Source organism: Saimiri boliviensis, chromosome 17, assembly GCF_048565385.1.
Source record: "Saimiri boliviensis isolate mSaiBol1 chromosome 17, mSaiBol1.pri, whole genome shotgun sequence".
In the NCBI taxonomy this organism is placed as follows: Eukaryota; Metazoa; Chordata; class Mammalia; order Primates; family Cebidae; genus Saimiri; species Saimiri boliviensis.
Genome location: NC_133465.1, coordinates 53888363 through 53911359, shown reverse-complemented (window position 1 = coordinate 53911359; position 22997 = coordinate 53888363). Strand labels below are relative to the sequence as shown.

General features: G+C 47.4%; 2 protein-coding genes across 7 annotated transcripts in view; both read right to left on the bottom strand.

Annotated features, from left to right (window-relative positions):
* Positions 1–1485, bottom strand: part of MAP3K3 (mitogen-activated protein kinase kinase kinase 3) — a 79371-nt gene extending 77886 nt beyond the window's left edge. For 2 of the 4 annotated variants that reach the window (XM_039475932.2, XM_039475933.2), the window contains exon 1: positions 1101–1485. In XM_039475932.2, the coding sequence (XP_039331866.1) occupies positions 1101–1104 (4 nt within the window). In that variant the 5' untranslated portion in view covers positions 1105–1485. The remainder of the gene's footprint in view (positions 1–1100) is intronic. The other 2 variants (XM_039475934.2, XM_039475935.2) reach the window with 1 other exon arrangement.
* Positions 1486–2181: 696 nt separating this feature from the next.
* Positions 2182–22030, bottom strand: TACO1 (translational activator of cytochrome c oxidase I). 3 transcript variants are annotated; one of them, XM_074388830.1, is made up of 7 exons: positions 21538–22030; positions 18522–18628; positions 16715–16842; positions 15429–15606; positions 14625–14774; positions 4537–4597; positions 3386–3528 (listed from the first exon to the last, which is right to left on the bottom strand). In XM_074388830.1, the coding sequence occupies exons 1-7, from the start codon at positions 21821–21823 to the stop codon at positions 3476–3478; spliced, it is 963 nt and encodes a 320-aa protein (XP_074244931.1). In that variant the 5' UTR covers positions 21824–22030; the 3' UTR covers positions 3386–3475. The 3 variants fall into 3 exon arrangements, with proteins under 3 accessions (XP_074244930.1, XP_074244931.1, XP_003942483.1); XM_074388829.1 differs by lacking the exon at positions 4537–4597 and having other exon boundaries at positions 2182–3528; XM_003942434.3 differs by lacking the exons at positions 3386–3528; positions 4537–4597 and having other exon boundaries at positions 14219–14774.
* Positions 22031–22997: the final 967 nt, after the last annotated feature.

Below are 22997 nucleotides of genomic sequence, written 5' to 3'. Positions count from 1 at the left end.
CCTCTTCACATGGGGCACTTCACAGAAGCAATGGAAGGCTTTGCAAAGGATCCTCTCACTTAAGTTTACTCTATTATTATTCAGGCCAATACCAAATATTTTGCAAAACTTGTGACAACAGTATCACCTGTCTGGCCAGGAGATGTAAAGAACGTTTAAAATCTTATTTATTAGCCTAGTCCAGTAGTCATTTGCTAAATTACCGAAAAGGATACGGAATATAATTCAACTCCAATGCTACATGCGGAAGACATTAAAAGCTTTTCTTAGATTACATCTTCACAGCAGAAATTGCAAATACTGACAAAAAGGAAATGATTTCATAGAAATTCTTTTGTGTAGCAAACGTTTCTTTCAAAACTTACATAATTTCAGGGATACTGCAAGATAAAAATAATGGACGTAAAACACTGCAACAGGATTTTTCAAAAAGTAGGTTGTGAATTCTAACTGGTGGCATCCGAGCAATTCCCGACCCCCAGCAACCTACATGCAGCACGCATTTGTCAACTGCGCGCTTGATCACAGATTCCCGTTTAATCGCCTCCGAGCTGAGCCCCGAACGCCCTGCCCCCTGCGCTGTGGCGCGCACAGGGCTGGAGAGCAAGCCCCGGGAACTCTCACAGGCCGGCCTGTGTGAGCAAAGGGAAGGAAATGACACAGGCAGGAAAAAAAAGCAAATCAAGGAAAAGACACAACAGCAGCTGGGCCTGCTGCAGCCTCCAGCCCGGGCCCCACACTGCGCTCTCGCTCCCCCGCCCTCGGGCTCGCGGTCCGGCTCGCTCGGGCCAGGCTGCCCCGCTGAGCCCCGGCCCTAGGTCCCGCCACCGCTTCCCCGAGATGCGCCGGCCGCGCGGCCCGGAAGGAGGGCTGCCGAGCGGGCTCTGCCCGCCAGACCACCCCGGCGGGCCCACGGAGCCAGAACCCCCGCCTCCGCCGCGGTGCGCTAGCGGGGCGGGCGGGCGGCCGGCGGTCCGCAGCCCCTGGCCGGGAGGGCTGTCCATGCCTGTCAGGCGGCGGCCCAGGGTCCTCCTCCCTCAGCCCGGGGCGGGGCGTCGCGAAGCAGCGCGGGCACAGGCCGGGGCGGTGGCGACACTTACCCATGGTGGCGATGGCGGCGGCGGCGTCTCGGGCCCGTGAGTGTCACCTCCGCAGCGGGGGCTGCATGCCGGGGTCCCGGGCGGCGGGGACGGCAGCGGGCCTGGCTCCGCGCGGTGGGCGCGGGCTGCACTCGGGGCCCCCGCCGCCTCCCCAGGCTCCGGCTCCGGCTCCGCCCGCGGCCGGGCGCTGTGGCATGGGCAGGGTGGCCCGCTACATCCCGGGCGCTCCTGGGCTCGGCCCAACCCAGCGTCGGCTCCGCCGCTCCGCCCGCCCGCCCGCCAGTCCCTCAGACCCACAGTTGCTCCGTCCGGCCACCGTTCTCCACCTCAGGAACGCTCCGAAAAACAAACCGCTGGTCGCGCAGCTCGCCCCCCTGTCTGTCACTCACGCCAGCGGCCACCAATCCCAAGCAGCTCCTGGGCCATCGCACCACCCCCACCCACCTCACTAGCCAATAACAAGAAGGAAGTTAGCCGCCCCCGCCGTCCCCCAGCTCTCTCCCAACACCCTAACTCTCAGCCGCCAGCTAATCATCAGCACCATACGATGAACCAATCCCGCCTACTCTCGCAGGATGCCAATGGGCGAAGCCTAGGCGGTTTCCGAGGGCTGTTTAGCGCCTGCCAATCATCGGGACAGCGCCCGATTCCCTGCGCTGCTAGCCAATCACATAGAGGCCTCTGAGTCCCCGCCTCTGCGCATCCCTCTCTGGCTCCGTCTCCCAGTCTTGGGAGAGATTGGGCGGCGTTGGTTGCTCCAATCACAGCTCCGGCGCAAGGCTCCTCCTACATTCCCACCTCCAGTCAGTCGCAGAGAGCTCGGCGGACGCGCGGGCTGGCGCAGTTCCCCGCCGGCTACTTTGGGGCCGAGGTGAGGCGTAAGCGGCTGAAGGGGGCCCTCGGGCTTTTCGCCTCCCGGGTTTTCGGCGGCCCCAGCGATCTGGGTGGTTCCACAGGCTGGCGTCCTGCTCCTGCCTGTGCCCTGCACGGGATGCGTAACGAGCGGGGACGGTCTGGCCTGAGCCCGGCCAGGGTCTTCCCGGCGCGCGGCCACCTCTGCGCCCCATCCCCCAGCGGGTCCTCGGGTCCCGACGCTGCTCTTGCCCCCGGCAGGAGCGGCCGCACCCAGCCCGGCTTTCCCTGAGTCTCACACCTCCAAGGCCACACCCTCCGGTCTAGGTTCCTCAGGCCACCGAGGCTGGGTAGTGCTGCCATGTGGGTCCCTGGAAATCTGTAACTTCCGCCAGAGGTTCTTTCAGAAAATAACTTTTTTCTTATAAAGGCAACACAAGCTTTTTCGTAGGAAAATTGAAAAATGCAGAAAAGTATGAAAAAGAAAATAACCCACTCCAGAGATCGTCTGTTTCCTACCTAGATAGGCGTTTGACAGAAATGCCTTTATATTGTTTTGTCGTATGCTTATACTGTATTTTATGCTAACTGCTTACCCGTGCCATCAAATACCATTCCAAAACAACTGTGCTGATTGCATGATGTTTCAGAATTAAGAGGAACCATAATTAATTTCCCCAACTGTCTCATTGTTCAACATTTTTTACACCCAGATCTTCAGATTCCAAGGCCACCACAGTTAACATAGGCTCCTTTCTCTGGTCTCTGTTCCAGTGTAGCATGTCAGGCTCCAGAATAATCTTCCTTAGATGCCATTGTCCACTGTCCACTAAGAACATTTAGTGGTGACTTTCCTTTGAGTGTCAAATCCCATAAGAATTACCTTGGGCTCTCCCCAGTTTATTTTCTTTTCCTTTTTTATTTTTTGAGATGGAGTCTAGCTCTGTCATCCAGTCTGCCTCCCATATTAAAGCAATTCTCCTGCCTCAGCCTTTCAGGTAGCTGGAATTACAGGTGCACACCACCACACCCAGCTAATTTTTGTGTTTTTAGTAGAGACAGGGTTTCATCATGTTGACCAGGCTGGTCACAAGAACTCCAGACTTCAGGTGATCCACCCGCCTCAGCCTCCCAAAGTGCTGGGATTACAGGCATCATCCTCCACATCTGGCCTCCCCTATTTCTTTACACTCACCTCTATATTTAATCAGCCCCCTTGTCCTGTTTTCTTTTTCTTCCAACAAGCTTAAGCCTCCCATACTCCCACTTGACTTGGTCTCTACCTAGTTTATTGGAGTTCCTTAACTATAATAATCTCTATTCTTGAAAGGGGGGATAAAGGGGAAAGAAAATTAGTATTTATCAATATAACAGACATGTCATTGCATTTAATTTTTCCAAGTACTTTAGGTTATTATGCTAATACTGTGGGCATTTAAACGAAAGTGAAGCTCAGAGAGGTTAAGCACTGTGTCCAAGTAGTGGAGCCAGGATTCATACCAAGCATGTGTGACTCCCAGAGGCTATGTTCTTGCACTAGGCCAGTGTTTCTCAACCTTTTTTTCATGATCCACCCCTGCCAGGAAAAAAGTTTAATTTAAATTACTTAAATTTAAATTCTTCCTAAGAAGAGAAATTAAATACTAAGGGATAATATTTTGTCAGATACATTTGAGCCTTTAAAAAAAAAAAAATCTTTAAGGCCAGGCGTGGTGGCTCACGTCTGTAATCCCAACACTTTGGGAGGCTGAGGCAGGCAGATCATGAGGTCAGGAATTCAAGACCAGCCTGACCAACATGGTGAAACCCCATCTCTACTAAAAATACAAAATTAGCCAGGCATCAGTGGCGCATGCCTGTAATCCCAGCTACTCAGGAGGCTGAGGCAAAAGAATGACTTGAACCCAGGAGGCAAAGGTTGCAGTGAGCCGAGATCATGCCATTGCACTCCAGCCTGAGCAACAAGAATGAAACTCTATCTCAAAAAAAAAAAAAAAAAAAAAAAAAAAAAAAATCATAAGCCAAACCATAGTAAGTCAGGGACCCTCTGTATAGACCTAGGAATCTTCATTGATTCTTCTCTCTCTCTGACACCCATATATCCAAACATGCAGTCTTTTCAGCCCCCATTTCAAAATGTATCTGAATCAGGCCGGACGCAGTGGCTCACACCTGTAATCCCAGCAATTTGGGAGGCCGGAGCGGGTGGATATCACCTGAGGTCAGGAGTTCAAGACCAGCTTGGCCAACATGGTGAAACCTCCCATCTCTATTAAAAATATAAAAATTAGCCAGCTGTGGTGGTACATGCCTGTAATCCTTGCTACCCAGAGGCTGAGGCAAGAGAATCAAGAGGCTGAGGCAAGAGGCTGAGGCGGAGATTGCAGTGAGCTGAGATCGCACCACTGTACTCCAGCCTGGGCAACAGAGTGAAACCCTGTCTCAAAAAAAAAAAAAAAAAAAAATTCAGATTACACACACACACACACACACACACCTCTGAATCCAATCACTTCTCATCCCACCCGCCTTATCCAAGCCACCGCCTAGTCTCCTGGATGACTGCCCCAGCCTCCTATCTCACCTCCATTGTTTCCTTTGTGGCAGCCCAACAAATGATCCCCCAACAGCAACCAGAGTGATCCCTGTAAAATGTAATTTGGATCATGACACCCCACCTCCTGCCCACTGTCAACCCTCCAGTGGCTTCCCATCACACTCAGAATAAAACCCCAATTCTTTGTCATGACCTGCCAGGCCCAACAGGAGCTGGCTGCTGCCATCTTGTCCCTCTATCACTGTCCTACAGCTACTCTGGCCTTCTTTCTTTGCTTTGAACCTACCAAGTTTTTTCACCCCAGGGCCTTTGCACTTGCCATTTGTTCTGCCTGGAATACTCTTCCCCAAGATGTTCTCATTTCTGCAATTCATTCAGGTCTCTGCTCAAACGTCTACTTTTAAGTCATTTCTAATTATCCCATCTAAAATGGTCCCTCCCTTCCATCATTCTGGGTTTTTTTTGTTTTTTGTTTTTTGTTTTGAGGTGGAATCTTGCTCCATCACCTAGGCTAGAGTGCAGTGGCCCGATCTTAGCTCACTGCATCCTCCACCTCCTGCATTCAAACAATTCTCCTGCCTCAGCCTCCCAAGTAGCTGCGACTACAGGCACCTGCCACCACACCCAGCTAATTTTTGTATTTTTAGTAGAGACAAGGTTTCACCCTGTTGGTTAGGCTGGTCTCAAACTCCTGACCTCAGGCAATCTGCCCACCTCGACCTCCCAAAGTGGTGGAATTACAGGCGTGAGCACCTGGCCCTTTGCGTCATTCTGTATTTGTGTATTTCTCCCTTTTTTTCTCGGTGGCTAAAATTATATACTTATTTGTTTCCAACTACCACAAACATAAAGTATGCAGGAGCAGGAATTTTGTTCAGCTTACTGCTCTATCACCAGCACTTAGAATAGTGCCTCATATATAGAGAACTGTAGTAAATCTACCTGAGTGTTTAGCTGTAAAGAACCTTCTGATTTACCTTCTACCTTTCTTACAACTGTCTTCTTTGTGCCTTAATTTGCATTGTCTGTGTCTCAACCAACCATCTCAAACATTCCCACACTGCAGTTATCATATGTGCTGAGGATTCCAGAATCTCAACTGTATCTCTAGCTTAAAGAGGTCTTTCTTCTGAGCTCTACAAACATGGGTGTCCTACAGGAACCTCGAATCCTGGGTCCAAACTGAAATCATTTTCCCTCATAGTTCTATTTTCCTCTGTCCATCTCCAGTTCCCCAAGTTAGATATCTTCGAATGATCAGAGATCTCTTTCTCTCCATGTCCTTTCCCCTACAGCCAATCTGAAAGAAGTCTCCAATCTGTCCATTCCTCTCCCATCCCCTTTCACTACCCTAGTTCAAACCACCAAAATCTCTTACCTGCATTACTTAAGCATAACAGCCTCTCAACATATATTCACATCACAGAGTGATCTTTCTGAAATGGACACCTGATTCTGCCATACCCTCCCTAAAAGCTTTACAATTCCCATCACCCTTAGGATAAGTCAAATATGTGAATGTACTTAAGAAGGTCCTTCTTAAGTACACATTCCTTCTTCCCCAGCCACAAGTCCTTCCCTTTCCCACCTTAACAATAATAGTTAACCCCATTATTCAAATTCTATTGTCCAGCCACATGGAACCATGAGCAATTCCTGAAATATGACTTTCCCTTGCTATATACCTCTGCATGTGTATGTTCTCTGTATGAAATCCTCACTTCTGCTCCCGCCTCCATTCTTTCAGGGAAGAACTAAGCCTAAACAGCATTCCCTCCAAGAAGCCTTTGAGAGATTCTCCCAGAGAGCTACCTCCAAGTCCAGGTAAAGGCCCTCAGACATGCTCTCAGAGCACTCAGTATTTTCTTCATCAAAGCACGTGTCCTGCTCTCTAATAATTGTCTTTAACCAAATATGCATAAAGAGACCAGGTGTGGTGACTCATGTCTATAATCCTAACATTTTGGGAGGCTAAGGAGGGAGGATTGCTTGAAGCCAGGAGTTCAAGACCAGTCTGCACAACATAGTTAGCTCCTGTCTCTACAAAAAAAAATTTTTAAATTATCCAGGTGTGGTGTTGTGTGCCTGTAGTCCAGGCTACTTAAGCAGCTGAGGTGGGAGAACTGCTTGAGCTCAGGCAGTCAAGGCTACGATCCTATCACTGCACTCCAGCCTAGATAACAAGACCAGAATCTCAAACAAAACAAAACAACCAAATTAAGCAGAAAGACAGAAGCTGCTTTCAAATGAGCATGACTGTCATCTTTCATAGCATATTACAAAACAAATAATTGTCAAATGAGTAAGTGAACCTCAAATAGAGATGTTAGTAATTGAATGTAATTTTCATAATGTTCCCTTTTAGGTATATGCAGTATTTTATATTCTTTCTTTCTTTCTTTTTTTTTTTTTTTTTTTTTGAGAAAGAGTCTCTGTCTCACCTAGGCTGGAGTGCAGTGGTGTGATCTCAGCTCACTGCAGCCTCTGCCTCCTAGGTTCAAGTGATTCTCCTGTCTCAGCCTCCTGAGTAGCTGGGACTACAGGCATGTGCCATCACATCCAGCTAATTTTGTTTTTTTTTTGTTTTTTTTTAAGATGGGGTTTCACTGTGATGGCCAGGCTGGTCTTGAACTCCTGACCTCAGGTGATCCACCCACCTCAGCTTCCCAAAGTGCTAGGATTACAGGTGTGAACCACTGCGCCCAGCAATTTTGTATTTTTAGTAGAGACAGGGTTTCACCATGTTGGCCAGGCTGGTCTCCAACTCCTAATCTCAGGTGATCCACCTGCCTTGGCCTCCCAAAGTGCTGGTATTACAGGCGTGAGCCACCACACCTGGCTGATCTTCCCTATGTTGGTTTCTCTCCTCATTCTTCATTTTCACCATGTGAAGCTTCCCAGCTGGGTTATAAGTTCTCGAGCCTGTTCCCCTGGTTTTACACTGAGTGGATATCCTTGAGTAAGCACCTGGAAATACCTTCCCCCAGTGCTCAGGGTCTCAGAAAGTACTGGTCCCACTGAGCAGCCCAATCACAAACCAGCTGCACATTTTCCTTTTTTAACTTCAAGAACATGGGGACACCTGGACATAAGATAGGGAAAAATAAATACAAATAAAACAGTTCTCTTAGGGAATAGCTCAGTAGATTTGGTGTAAACATTTTTTTTTAAATTCAACAAATCTGTCACCTGATTTAATGAAAATTCTTTTTTGAGACAAGATCTTTTTGTCATCCAGACTGGAGAACAGTGTCGCAGTCATAGCTCACCACAAGCTCAAACTCCCAGGCTCAAGGGATCCTCCTGTCTCAGTCTCCTCAGTAGCTGGGACTACAGGCACATGCCACCACACCTGGCTACTTTTTATTTTTTAAGACACAGTCTTACTCCATCACCCAGGCTGGTGTGGAGTGGCGCAGTCATAGCTCACTGCAGCCTTGATCTCCTGGACTCAATCTTCCCATCTCAGCCTCCCAAGTAGCTGGTACTACAGGTGCACACAACCATGCCTTGCTAACTTTTGTATGTTTTGTAGAGACAGGGTTTTGCCATGTTGCCCAGGCTGGTCTTGAACTCTTTGGGCTCAAGCAATCTCCCCACCTCAGCCTCTCAAAGTGCTGGGATTACAGGTGTGAGCCACTGTGCCTGGCCCTAGCATCTTTTTAAAAATAGATAATCCAAATACCCATTGATAGGAGACTGGTTAAATTATGACATATTAATAACAAAAAATTTATGTAGCTATTAAAAAAAATGAAGAGACTTCTCCATACTAATACTAAAAGGTAACCAGGATATATTGTGAAGTGAAAAAAACAAAAGGTTAAAGCAAAGTGTATAGTGTGATCACTTTTCAGTTTCAAAAAATGCTCATTCAGGCCAGGTGTGGTGGCTTACGCCTGTAATCTCAACACTTTGGGAGGCTGAGGCAGAATTGCTTAGGCCATGAGTTCAAAACTACATATCAAGACCCTGATATGCCTATCTAACATACTGAGACTCTGTCTCTATTTAAAAAAAAAAATGGTGGCCAGGCAATGTGGCTCACACCTATAATCCCAGCATTTGAGGAGAATCACTTGAGCCCAGGAGTTCAAGACCAGCCGGGGCAACATGCCAAGATCCCATCACAATTTTTTTTTTTTTTTTTGAGATGGCGTTTCGCTCTTGTTACCCAGGCTGGAGTGCAATGGCGCGATCTCGGCTCACCGCAAACTCCGCCTCCCGGGTTCAGGCAATTCTCCTGCCTCACTCAGCCTCCTGAGTAGCTGGGATTACAGGCACGCACCACCATGCCCAGCTAATTTTTTGTATTTTTAGTAGAGACGAGGTTTCACCATGTTGACCAAGATGGTCTCGATCTCTCGACCTCGTGATCCACCCACCTCGGCCTCCCAAAGTGCTGGGATTACAGGCTTGAGCCACCGCGCCCGGCCCCCCATCACAATTTTTAAAAATGGTTGTTTTTTTTTTTTTGGAGACAGAGTCTCGCTCTGTGGCCCAGGCTGGAGTACAGTGGTGCAATCTCACTGGAATCTCGGCCTCCTGGGTTCAAGCAATTCTCTTCCCTCAGCTTCTCAAGTAGCTGGAATTAGAGGTGTGCACCACCAATCCCAGGTAATTTTTTGTATTTTAGTAGAGACGGGGTTTCACCATGTTGCCCCCAAGATGGTCTCAAACTCTTTGAGCTCAGGCAATGGCCTGCTAAAGTGCTGAGGCAGGCAGATTGCCTGAGCTCAAGAGTTTGAGACCATTAGCCACCATACGTGGCCAAAAGAATTTTTTAATGAACAAAAAATGCTCATTCACAATTAGTGAGAAAAAGGCCAACATTTATTGAACACTTACTATTGCCAGGTACTGTTTTAAGTGCTTAACATATATTAACTTATTTAATTCTCAAAACAGCTCCATGTAATAGGTACTATCATTACTCCCATTTTACAGGTAAAGAGGCAGGCACAAAGAGGTTAAATTCTTTTCCAAGGTTGCTAGCTATTGGCAGAGCTAGAATTTGGTCCCTAGCAGACTGGCTCCCAAGAGTGGAATAATATAGATTATTAATGGTGGTTGTATCTTAGGAGGTAGAATTAAATGGGATTTTGTTGTTATTTATTTCTGTAAGGCTTGCCTTTTTAAAGATAATAAATGCTACCTTTTGGGCATACACAAAAAATAAAAAGAATAATGCTACCCTGTTCTCTGGCTGGCCATAGAATAATTTTAGTCAAGAGTAGTGTGGCACCAACTGATGGTTTACACCTGTAATCCCAGCACTTTGGGAGGCAGAGATGGGAGGATCACTTGAGCCCAGCCCCGGCAACATAGTAATACCCCATCTTTACAAAACAAAAAACAGCTGGGCATGGTGGCGTACAAGGAGGCTGAGGTGGAAGGATTGCTTGAGCCTGAGAGGTTGAGGCTGAGTAAGCCATGGTTGTGCCACTGCACTCCAGCCTGGCCAACAAAATGAGACCCTGTCTCACACACACACATGCACTTTTCAAAAAAAAAAAAAGAAAGAAAGAAAGAGAAGAAAAATAGTACTTGGATCTATCATAGCATTCCCTTTTGCCAGTCTTACTTTTATTTTCTCTTCACAGAATGTCTCTAGAAGCGTCTTAGGGGATTCAAAGACGTCTGGGAGTTGGGGCCTCTTAGAGTTTGATGCTGTATTGATTGCTATAAGTTTCAGAGAAGGCATAATCTAAGCACTTTGGAGGGCAAGGCGGGTGGATCACCTGAGGTTGGGAGTTCAAGACCAGCCTGACCAACATGGCGAAACCCCGTCTTAAAAAGAAATAAAAATAAATAAATAAAAAAGTTTCAGAGAAAAAAAAATAACTCAACCACATGGCTGAATTTCCACAGTTGGTTGGAGGCAGAGCCTTTACTGTTCCTCTTTGATTCATTCAGGGCCTCTAGCAGAGGGGAGGCAGCCATGCATAAGAGTGTTCCTTATAGGAATCAAGACTGTGAACAGAGCCTATGGAAGATACTTCTATCCCACTAAAAGGACAATTGAAGGTAAGCCCAAGGTGGCTTCAAGGCCTTGAGTGATCTTAGGTTGCTAAGACAATGACCAAGAAGGCAAAGCAAGCCAAGCCAGCACCAGACACCATTTCTCTGACTTTAATGTGCACCTGACTCCCAGACTCTCAGATGCTGTGAGAGTAGCTTTTGTTTTTGTTTTTTAAAATATTTTGCTTGATAAAAGTAAAACATGGAGGCCAGGCACAGTGGCTTACACCTGTAATCTCAGCACTGTGGGAGGCTGAGGTAGGAGGATCCCTAGAAGCAAGAAATTCAAAACCAGCCTGGGCAACACAAGGAGACCCCATCTCTTGAAGAAAAAAAAAAAGAAAGAAAGGAAAACATGATTACTGAAAATAAAACTCAGTAATAACATCCCTGCCCTGAGATAACCAGTTTTGATGTTTTAGAACACTTTCTTCTAGCCTTTTTTAAAAGTTCATATATATAATATGTTAAATAAATATGGGTGGGTACGATGGCTCACGCCTGTAATCCTAGCATTTTGGGAGGCTAAGGAGGGCAGATCACCTGAGGTCAGGAGTTCAAGACCAGCCTGACCAACATGGAGAAACCCCATCTCTACTAAAAATACAAAAAATTAGCCGGATGTGGTGGCGCATGTCTGTAATCTCAGCTAATCAGGAGGCAAAGGCAGGAGAGTCGCTTGAACCCGGGAGGTGGAGGTTGTGGTGAGCCGAGATCATGTCATTGCACTCCAGCCTGGGCAACAAGAGCAAAACTCCATGTCAAAAAAAAAATATATATATATATATATATGCATATCTATTTCAAAATTTGGACAACACTATACATATAGTTTGTATCTTTTTTCCCACTTAATGTTATATTGTAAACATTTTCTCTGACAAAAGATTCTTTGAAAAGTAAGTTTTAGTGGCAACATAATACCTCAGCATAAACATCTTTATTTGACTAGCTGAGGGTCTCTTTACCAGATCTAGAGATGGTAGAACAAATTCAAGGGTTCATTTCTGCCTTTCCTATTAACTGCAGGAGAGAGACTGCAGGGCACCACTAGGGGTCAGTACATCATCACAGGCGCCTTTACTGTGTCTCAACACTACGCATGTCTTGATGTAAGAGAATTGGTTATGAACAATCCATATTAACAAATTATATCTACTAGATTAAAGGAGATCTATTCGCATGACTAGCCAAGTTCCTGTCGACTCCCTTAGTACAGATTTCTCAGATTATAAATGATCAGATTCCTTGAAATTAATTTCCAAAAGAGCTATTTTATAAATCAAAGTGTATCAGTATAAGATGTTGTATTATACCTGTTCTTACCTGCTTGGTATGAGATCATTTGTGCATAAAATACTTGCTCAAAGTATTTTATAGGTTTGTTGGGAAAATCAAATAAATAACATTTGAAAGTATCTTATAAATTGTGAAGTTTGATATAAACATAAAGTTGCTCTTTTTTTTTTTTGAGACAGAGCCTTGCTCTGTCACCCAGGCTGGAGTGCAGTGGCACAATCTCAGGTCACTGCAACCTCTGCCTCCCAGTTCAAACGATTATCCTGCCTCAGCCTCCTGAGTAGCTGGGATTACAGGCGGGTGCCACCACACCTGGCTAATTTTTATATTTAGTAGAGATCGGGTTTCACCATGTTGGTCAGGATGGTCTCGAACTCCTGACCTTGCAATCCACCCACCTCAGCCTCACAAAGTGCTGGGATTACAGGCGTCAGCCACCGTGTCCAGCCAACTTGCTCTTTTTTAATGATAAGCAATTCAGATATTTGGGCAAGTTTTTTTCTATAAAAACTAAAGAATTGCAGGCAGTATAATGATTATGAAATGAGGTTCATATATGGCATGACCATGAATGATTTCACTGGTTTTCTTCCTCGTAGCCCTTGCTTTCCAGCTGTTGACATCAATGTGGAATTAGTAATGTTTTTCTTAGAAGCTGAAGTTGTCATTTACAGGAAATTTTGTTTCAGTTCTTTGCCATCCTTATTTACCTGAGGCTCCTTCAGGAAAATACCTGAACTCAGAATTGGCTTAAATAATTTATAAATAACTGTATAACAGGGATCAGAAAGCCACTCGATGGCTGACATGCTTGACTGGCTCTGGAGCAGGAGGTGGGCATTCCTGGCCCTTCTAAACACAGAAGTGACTATCAGGAGCAAAAGGTACCAAGGGCTGTATTTCCCCGCCGCCAGGCTTCTTATTCAGCCCTTCACTCTTCTTTCTGTTCGAGTTTCCTCTTCAGTTCTCAGTGCCACATCATTTGGCATCAGAGATGAAAAGGATCTAGGGCTGGTTGTTCTGAGAACCAAGAAGCGTTCAAAACCAGCTTGTGGTAGCCCTTCTTGAGAACAGCCCAATCTTTTCACCGGTTCACTCTGACCAATCTCAGAATGCACAGGGACCCAGGCAAAGCAGGCCCTGGCAAGTCCCTTATCTTATTTATTTATTTATTCATTTATTTTGAGAGACAGAGGTGGATGCAGTGGCTCATGCTTGTAATTCCAGCACTTTTGGAGGCCAAGGTGGGCAGATCACCTGAGGCCAGGAGTTCAAGACCAGCCTGGCCAACATGGCAAAACTCCGTCTCTACTAAAGATTCAAAAATTAGCTAGGCATGGTGGTAATCCCAGCTACTTGGGAGGCTGAGGCAGGAGAATCACTTGAACCTGGGAGGTGGAGGTGGCAGTGAGCCAAGATCATGCTACTGCACTCCAGCCTGGGTGACAGAGCAAGACTGTCTCAAAAAAAAAAAAAAAAAAAAAAAAGACACACTCAGCCAGGCATGGTGGCTCATGCCACCATGCTTTGGGTGGCCGAAATCCCAGCGCTTTGGGATGCCGAGTGGGCAGATCGCTTGAGCTCAGGAGCACCAATTTGGACAACACAGTGGAACCCATCTCTACAAAAAAGATACATATTAGGCATGCACCTGTAGTCCCAGCTACTTGGGAGGCTGAGGTAGAAGGACTACTTGAGTCCAGGAAGTCGAGGCTGCAGTGAGCCGAGATTGTGCCACTGTACTCCAGCCTGGGCCACAGAGTGAGACCCTGACTCAAAAAAAAAGACAGGGTTCTCACTCTGTCACCAGGCTAGAATGCAATGGTGCAATCATAGCTCAGTGTAGCCTCAAACTCCTGGGCTCAAGTGATCCCCCGCCTCAGCCTCTGGAGTAGATGGGATTATAGGTGTGAGCCACTGCCAAGTCCCTTATCATTGGCACTTGATTTCCTACTGGGCTAGAACCTTAAGCTGTTCAGTGAAAGAAGGGCATGGGAGTCACACAAAGAGAGCAACAGATGCTTGCACAGCAGCTCACACTGCCCTGGGGCAGCTCCAATAAAGAGCAGTCCCATGTTAAGGTCCTACCTTCTAGAGCAGGATCTAACACAGGGCACCAGTTGAACACCTTATGCTCTAGGTAAGTACAGTTCTTGGAACATAGCTAGTGTTCCAGATATACTAGTTGTATGAATGAATGACAGGTTTAGTCCTTAAGACCAGGATTAGACCATGGAGTGCCTGGATACAGCTACATGTCTATGGCCAATCACAAAAACAATCCTGGGACTGGAGTAGTAGAGCTAAGCCTAAAGACTTGAAAGTTAGTCCAGAGGATCCCAACAGCTGGACACAAACTCAGGAAAACTCTAGAGCCATACAACAGCAATGCAGCAACCAATAATCACTGTTATTATTAAGAGCAGTTACTAGTACAGAGGGCCTCAGGGCACTTCCAATCCCCACAGAGGCCAACTACCCAACATCAGAGTCTGACCAGCTATGTGTTCCTGTCCTGCATTCAAGAGGGTGTCGGGATACTCATCCAGATGGCTCTGAGGCACCAGCAGAGCTGATGAAGAGGCCCCATTAAGTGAGATTCCCTTGGCCTCAAGGTCCTAAGTCCTGGCCTTAGGCCTTCTGGCCTGCTGAGCCTCCCACCGGCTTTACTCTCAGAGATTGCCTGTGTGCTGGAACGGGCTGCCACATTTCTAGGAAGGAACCCGGGGGCACATATAGTCTGGTTACTCAATGTTGTCATAGATGTGAATCACATCCTCGTGGTTGCCAAGCACCTGGATGAGATGAGCGGCCTGTTCCAGGTCGGGCTCAGCCAGCCGCACCTTTGAGTTGGGGATGAACTCTAGTGCACAGGACACAGAACACAGGCCCAGGGAGTCCAGCTTCTTCCTCACTTGATGCAGTGAAGAGGCATCACAAATAAACTAGGGATAAAGGAAAGTCAGGAGGTGAGGAACCAGGAGGTAATGAGACAGAGCCACACAGGAGGTTGCGAAGTCCTGAATGTCAATACTGGAATGGATCACTGGGTTTGAGCTCTTCACTGATAGAGACATCGTTTTCAATGTTTTGACTCTTTCTCATAGTCCTCACTAGAGTTGGCCCTATTCAGTATTCACTTAATAAATGTTTGTAGAGGCCGGGTGCAATGGCTTACACCTGTAATCCCAGCACTTTGGGAGGCCGAGGTAGGCAGATCACCTGAGGTCAGGAGTTTGAGACCAGCCTGGCCAACATGGTGAAACCCCGTCTCTACCAAAAATACGATAATTAGCTGGGCGTGGTGGTATGTGCCTGTAATCCCAGCTACTAAGGAGGTTGAGGCATGAGAATCGCTTGAACCCAGGAGGCGGAGGTTGCAGTGAGCCGAGATTGCGCCGTTGCACTCCAGCCTGGGCAACAAGAGCAAAACTCTGTCTCAAAAAATAACTAAATAAATAAATAAATGTTTGTACAATATGTGAACTCTTTGTCTCACCTATATACCCTTGGGCACAGGAAGGAAGAATCCAAGAGGCATGGGTAAGGCACCTATCAGGATCCTCCCAGAAGCCCACCAAACACGTTTTCATGCTTACTTTAAAAATCTTTGTTTCTTCTTCGTCTTCAGTTTCCTGGACATCCTCAGCTCCTGCTTCGATTGCCAGCTCCAGGGCATGCTCTAGGTTCACAGCCTTCTTCTCTCTGTCCTCCACTCCAAGCACAATCACCCCCTTTTTGTCAAAAGAGTGACGAGCTCCTTCAGCCATTGTTCCTCTGACAGTGAAGGAAATAGGCTCACATGAGTGGATGCCTTTAGACACTCAGCCTCCATAAAGCTCCTCATCCTATTGCTATCTCTTTCTCACCTAGCCTATGGGATACACACAGACATGGAGTAGATCACTTCCTGAAGGAGAAAATGCAGCTGCTGCTGCTGGGTAAGGGAACAGTCCAAGAATATCCCCATAGTCAATTTTCTGCCCTGATTACAGTTTGGAGGAAGCAGACTTTGCTCATTATTTCCTGTGCCATTAAGATGCCAGTCTTGGTGGAGCATTTTTTTTTCATATCGAGTCTCACTCTGTCACCAGACTGGAGTACGGTGACACGATCTTGGCTCACTGCAACCTCCACCTCCCGGGTTCAAGCGATTCTCCTGCCTCATGCTCCTGAGTAGCTGGGACTACAGGCACACACCACCATGCCCAGCTGATTTCTGTATTTTTAGTAGAGACAGGGTTTCACCATGTTGGCCAAGATGGTCTTGACCTCTTGACCTTGTGATCCGCCCACCTTGGCCTCCCAAAGTGCTGGGATTATAGACATGAGTCACCACACCCAGGCCTGGTGGAGCATTTTTAAGACCTGGGCATTAAATGGCTACAGATAGAGAAGATAGGACAAAGATCCCCTTCTACACCTGATGAACAAGTCTTTGGAATCCTGTTAGTACAGAACACATAAGGAAAAGTCAATTAACTCATTGGACTCTGCTAAGGAGGAAGTGTGCTTAAAACCTGAAACATGGCTAGGCGTGGTGGCTCACATCTGTAATCCCAGCACTTTGGAAGGCTGAGACGGGTGGATCACCTGAGGTCAGGAGTGAGACCAGCCTGGCCAACGTGGTGAAACCCTGTTGTCTCTACTGAAAATATAAAAATTAGCTGGGTGTGGCTGTGGGTGCCTGTAATCTTAGCTACTTGGGAGGCTGAGGCAGGAGAATTGCTTGAACCCGGGAGGTGGAGGTTGTAGTGAGCAGAGATCGTGCCGCTGTACCTCCAGCCTGGGTGACAAAAGTGAGACTCCGTCTCAAAAAAAAAAAGCACTCTGAAACACTAGCAGAGATCAACAGTACTTCCATTCCCCTCAAACACATACCTACCCATTCTTGTTCAGGATATGTCTAATGTCTGATTGACACTTGGAGCCATTGTTAGATAACGCCTCAATGAGCAAAGAACAGCCACCAGGGCCTCGAGCTTCATACAGCAAATAAATGTCCTTGGTTTTCTGCAATAAACAACACAAGCACGTTTTCCTGTTTCCCAATTCCCTCCCACATGTCAGCCCAGAACCACAAGTACCACAAAACTAATTCCATGGGATAGGCTCTCTAGGCTGGAGCCTGAGCACTTAATCTTTATTTCTGTCCCCACCCTCTTAAGAGGAGACCCTAGAACCAAGTTTTGAGGTAACAGGAAGTACTACCCCTAACTTGGAAGGAGTCTGTTTGTCGGGTCCCTGAACAATCCACCAGCCATCTCTCAGCTTTGCTTCCTACCATCCCTAACCAAATGCCACATCTATTCCCCAGCCACTCCCACTCAGACTCATCCTCCTATACTCCCATCCTGCAAGAAACCCATCGGTGAAGTCTCCAGGCTTCTACCCCAGGCTATGAGTATTGCTGTGAAAAATCACACACCTAGGGCTTATCATCAGAGCTGCTGAAAACAGCATGGTCTCAAAATTCAAACAATTCATGCAGAGTTCTAGGGACTAAACTCTTCTGGACCTTCTGTGCCTCTGCTCATCCACTGTCCATGTATTCAGTCTTCCCCACCCCAAGCACCCTGTCTTGCACCTTTCCAAGAATTCTCAACTGATGACTTCTCCTTTCCTCTTTCACAAAGGAAGGGCCACTAGGTGGGGGAAATAGTTGCTGTCTCCACCACCTTCTCTGTACCATGGCCTACATGAAGGCAGTATGTATAACAGTTAGAGCGCAGGCTCTGGAGTCTATCTGGTTTCAAATCTGTCATTTTCTATGTGACCTGAGTCAAGTCACCTAATCTTTCTGTGCCTCAGTTTCTACTGATGGTGGTTTTAAGGATTCAATGAGATAACATACACAGTTTTCAATCCATGCTTAGCCTGCAGGAAGCACTTAGTAACTATGAGCTATGAAGATAACTATTACCTCCTCAGAGCCTCCCTACCTGCCCCAGAGAAAGGTGTACCCTCACCTGGACTCTATATCCCTGCCCCTCCCACCATCTCTATCATATCCACCCTCTTCCTTTCTACTAGCTTTTCTCCTTTAGGGCTTAAACATCTGAAAAACAAACCTTCCTTAACCTAACATAAGGGCTTTCTCCCACACTGCCCCTTCTTTCTGTAATACCTCATCTCCCTGCAACTTGGCTGAGCGGTCCCGGGCTATATGGCCCTGCATGCTGTCTGTGCATCCTACTCCCAGTCATGCTCCTAGAACCAATGACCAAGGACAGAGAGCCCCCAGGAGCCGCTAGCTCGAGGGTGTCAACTACATTGTTACCCTTCTCTCTGATCTGTTTTTTGTTTTTTTTTTTTTTTGAGACAGAGTCTCGCTCTGTTGCCCATGTTGGAGTGCAGTGGCATGATCTCAGCTCACCACAACCTCCACCTCCTGGGTTCAAGCAATCATCCACCTCAGCCTCCCAAGTAGCTGGAATTATAAGCATGTGCCACCTCACTGGGCTAATTTTTGTATTTTTAGTAGAGATGGGGTTTTGCCATGTTGGCCAGGATGGTCTCCAAACTCCTGGCCTCTAATGATCCACCCATCTTGGCCTCCCAAAGTGCTGGGACTACAGGCGTGAGCCACCGCACCCAGCCCTCTCTGATAGTTTAAGGTGTGTCTGGTGGCCGTCCAGACATGGGCCCTATAGGGGCTTTGATGAATAACAAGCATGTCAAACAGTACACACCTCCATTTTCAGCGCCGCCTCAATTGTTGACTTGGGCATATGCTTGCTGCGACATACCTCTAAGACATTGGCCAAGTGGCTGTTGAGCTCAGGGTTGCGGCCTCCTTCTGAGATTTAAAAATAAAAAATAAAAAGTGAGCAAAGACATCTCATTACAACACAGGAGAAAAAAAGGGATTTCCAGCCCCACCAAGCCAAAGGAGTGGCAAATCACCATTTTGCTCTCAGTTACTTTAGAATATCTTATCTAGTGTTTCAGTGGGATATGGAGAAGTATTTTGCTTTTTCTTATTTGTGTTTTGAGATGAAGTCTTGCTCTGTTGCCCAGGCTGGAGTGCAGTGGCACGATCTTGGCTCACTACAACCTCTACCTCCTGGGTTCAAGCAATTCTCCTGCCTCAGCCTCCAAAGTAGCTGGGATTACAGGTGCACGCAACCATGCTGGGCTAATTTTTGTATTTTTAGTAGAGATGAAGTTTTGCCACGTTGGCCAGGCTGGTCTCAAACTCCTGACCTCAGGTGATCCACCCGCCTTGGCCTCCCAAAGTGGTAGAAGCCACTATGCCTGGCCTGAAGAATTATTTTGGAAAAGTATTTTCTTTTTTTTTTCAGATAAAGTCTCACTTTGTCACCCAGGCTGGAGTGCAGTGGCATGATTTCGGCTCACTGCAGCCTCAACCTCAGGGGTTCAAGCGATCCTCCTGCCTCAGCCTCCTAAGTAGCTGGGAACACCAGTGTGCACCACCACAACCAGGTAATTTTTTTTTCTTTTTTTGTAGATGCACATTTTCACCATGTCCCCCAGGTTGATCTCAAACTCCTGAGTTTACGTGATCTGCCTGCTTAGGGCTCCCAAAGTGGTAGGATTACAGGTATGAGTCACTACGTCTGGCCGGAAAAGGCCCTTTTCTTTTTCTGAGACAGAGTCTCACTCTCATCCATGCTGGAGTGCAGTGGTGTGAGCTCTGCTCACTACAACCTCCCCGTCCCAGGTTTAAGGGATTCTCCTGCCTCAGCCTCCTGAGTAGCTGGGATTACAGGTACCTGCCACCACGCCCAGCTAATTTTTGTATTTTTAGTAGAGATAAGGTTTTACCACATTGGCCAGGTTGGTCTCAAACTCCTGACCTCAAGTGATCCACTCACCTTGGCCTTCCAGAGTGCTGGGATTACAGGTATGAGGCACTGTGCCCGGTCAGAACTTTCTAATTCATTGTCTTTATGGATGGTTTTCATTCTGCTAGGTTTCAGCAATCTCCACTTTGTGTCAGATGAAGAAGGAACATAGATGGTAACAATACTTCCTGGACTCATTACTGCTCTTACTCTACTACTTTGTGCATAATTACTGAAATGTTCACATGACATCATAATCTGAGGGTAGGGGCTGTTATCTCATCATCTTTGTAGTAACAATGCCATGCCTGGCACAAAATATACACAATTAAGTTGGCTGAACTTGGGCTGGGTGCAGTGGCTCATGCCTGTAATCCCAGTACTTTGGGAGGCTGAGGTGGGTGGATCATTTGAAGTCAGAAGTTCACGACAAGCCTGGCCAACATGGTGAAACTTCGTCTCTACTAAAAATATAAAAAAATTGGCTGGGTACAGTTGCTGACACCTGTAATCCCAGCACTTTGGGACACCGAGGTGGACGGATCAAGAAGTCAGGAGATCGAGATCATCCTGACCAAAATGGCGAAACCCCATCTCTATTAAAAATACAAAAAAAAAATTAGCCAGACATGGTGGCAGGCAGTGCCTGTAATTCCAGCTACTTAGGTGGCTGGGGCAGGAGAATCGATTGAACCTGGGAGGCAGAGGCTGCAGTCGGCCGAGATCATACCACTACACTCCAGGCGGGGTGACAGAGTGAGACTCTGTCAAAAAAATAAATAAAAGTTGCTTGAACTTAGTATCAAGAATTTTGAAGAAAATGAAGCAAACAAATACGAGGCATGAGATGAGGGGGTAAACTGACATTAACTGAATGCCTATTATGTGCCATAAACCATAAACTTCAAGGTGGGTATTATTTTTGTTTCACAGAAACTCAGCAAAGTTAAGCCATTTGTTCAAGGTCATAAGTTAGTCAGTGAAAGAAACCAGGTTTTCCTGACTCAAAAGTCCATACTTTTTTTTGAGACAGAGTCTTGCTCTGTCACCCAGGCAGGAATGGAGTGCAGTGGTACAATCTTGCTTACTGCAGCCTCCAACTCCTGGGTTCAAGCAATTCTCCTGCCTCAGGGTCCTGAGTAGCTGGCATTACAGGCACACTGCCCACCACCATGTCCAGCTAATTTTTTTGTATTTTTAGTAGAGACAGGGTTTTGCCATGTTGGCCAGGCTGGTCTTGAACTCCCAACCTCAAGTGAACCGCCTGCCTCTTGGCTGGGATTACAGGCTGAGCCACTGTGCCCAGCCCAAAGTCCATGCTTTCTACAGAACTTTTCCTTTACTCTTACAGATGTCTGACCCTAAACAGAAAAAAAGCCTTTTTAGGGTGGTGACCTAGGGAGAAAAGACACTGTTGCAAAACTACCTTCCAAGGACATACGTCTTGGGGAAACATTAATGAAGCAGACTGGGGCCTAAACAAGTAATAGCTTCACTCAGTGCCCCTGCCACAACCAATATGCTACTTGAGGCGACTTCAAAGGGGTTGATTTGTCTTTTCAGGAGAGACACACATCTGCCCTGACTCTTAGGACTTGTTTCTATTAAGTACCCGGCTACACTAGGATGAAGTCACTTTACCTTACCGGCTTCTCTTCTCAAGAGCAGCTCCCTCTCTGACAAACTGGCTAGATGCTCAGCGTCTGGAAAGGTGAGTGAGGACCTCCAACATAGATAGTTGTTGTGAGGATTTACGAGGCGGGCAATGGCAGGTATTGGGGAAGGAAAATAAAGTGAAGGGCCGGAGATCTAGGTGGGCCCAACTCCGAGAGGCAAGCGAGGCTGTAGGCACTGAGAGGGCAGCGGCAGCCAGCGGTGGGTGACGGTCAGGGTCTCTCACCTTTCACCGCCAGGCGGATGTTCAAAGCAAGTTTGGTGAAGATGCGACTCTTTTCGGCGTCCTTTGGACCCTTGATGTGCCTGACTTTGGACCACTTGTTGTGCCCGGCGGGGACAGCCGCAGTGAGGTGCATCGCCATGCCCGAAGCGGCGCCCCAGCCCCAGGGCTCTAGCTGGGAGGGCCGGGGATCGCGCGCAGGAGCCGCCCGGACTCCGGGGCCTCGTGCCAGCAAGCATCGGGCAGCGGCCCTGCTTAAGCTGGAAGCAGCCCAGGCCGCCATCGCCATCGGTCCCGACCCTGGGCTTCAAGCTGCTAGCAACAGCGGCCAACGCCGGCCCGTCTCTTCCACCGCCGGAACAAGCAGATTCGAACCCCGCGGCCACCTGTGCCGGTCACCTGAGATCCAAAGGCTCTGGCCCGCCCGGGGCAGCTCAACCGCGAATGACCCTGCACCGTCCTCGCGGCAGCCGGGAGTGGGGCTCTTAATGGTGTAGCACACTTCCTTTACCGGGTTCGCTCCAAAAACACCTCCCCACCGCCCGCAAAGTCTGTTCCGCGGCTGCACAGTACTCTCTCCTCTTTTGCCCTTGCGCAGACCTAATGGTCAAGCTCCCGGTTGCCTCGAGAGCGCCGGACTTTGTTTTCTCATCGTGATCTAGTGGAGACACATCTGAGTTATAAAACTGACCTTGCTTCCAAATTGCCGCCTGAGCAGGTCCAGAATGATAAATGTTTTGTTGTTACAAATAATATGTAGTTCAACTGCCTCTTTTAACTGGCAAAGAAACCATTGCCAGAGAAGTGAAAATTGCCCAAACGTTTAATCTCACTGAATGTCTCCCCTACCTATAAATAAGGATCTAATACTGGCTTTGTCAGTGTCAGGCCTCAAAGTCCAGGCCTGGCCATTATAGCCTTGGTGACCCAAATGTACACATCTGGATGGTCCCCAGGAGCCAGAAAATCTGAAGTAACCAGATGGCCACAAAGAGAAGTGAAACAACTTTGTTCCTGCCTCAACTAATTGCTCTCCCCCTTGCAACCTGCAACCATCATTCCTGCTCAGCCTTTCGAAATTTCCTCCTGGACACTGGGTTTCTCAAGACCCGCTCCCCTGTAACTATGTAACTTGCCTCACCCTCCCCTCTACTTGCAACCACCCTTCTACTTGCAATAACCCCCACTCTTATGATCATGCCTGTTTGTAATGAATAACCCCTACCCTTGTGACCATGCATCCTGTGATGCCCTCCCCCTCCCTAAAATCGATTACCACCTTTAACTGACCATTTACCCCAACCTATATAACCAGTCCCCACCTTGCCTAAATCCTTTCTCGGACTTGGCCCACTTGCCCACGCAAAGCCTGCCTAGTGGTCTATTTACACAAGTGAAGGGCCTAACAATCAACATAGGAAGGTTGAAAACACAAAATGAGCCTTTACAACTTTAAAGTAATA

Coding starts and splice junctions, on each gene's coding strand:
- TACO1 (XM_074388829.1), bottom strand. CDS start 21,823: ATGGCGATGGCGGCCTGGGCTGCTTCCAGCTTAAGCAGGGCCGCTGCC. Junction 16,843..18,521: donor AGGCGGCGCTGAAAATGGAG/GTGTGTACTGTT, acceptor TGTTTATTGCAG/AAAACCAAGGACATTTATTT. Junction 3,529..14,624: donor AGGCCGCTCATCTCATCCAG/GTGCTTGGCAAC, acceptor TTTTCCTGGCAG/GGGTGGATCATGAAAAAAAG.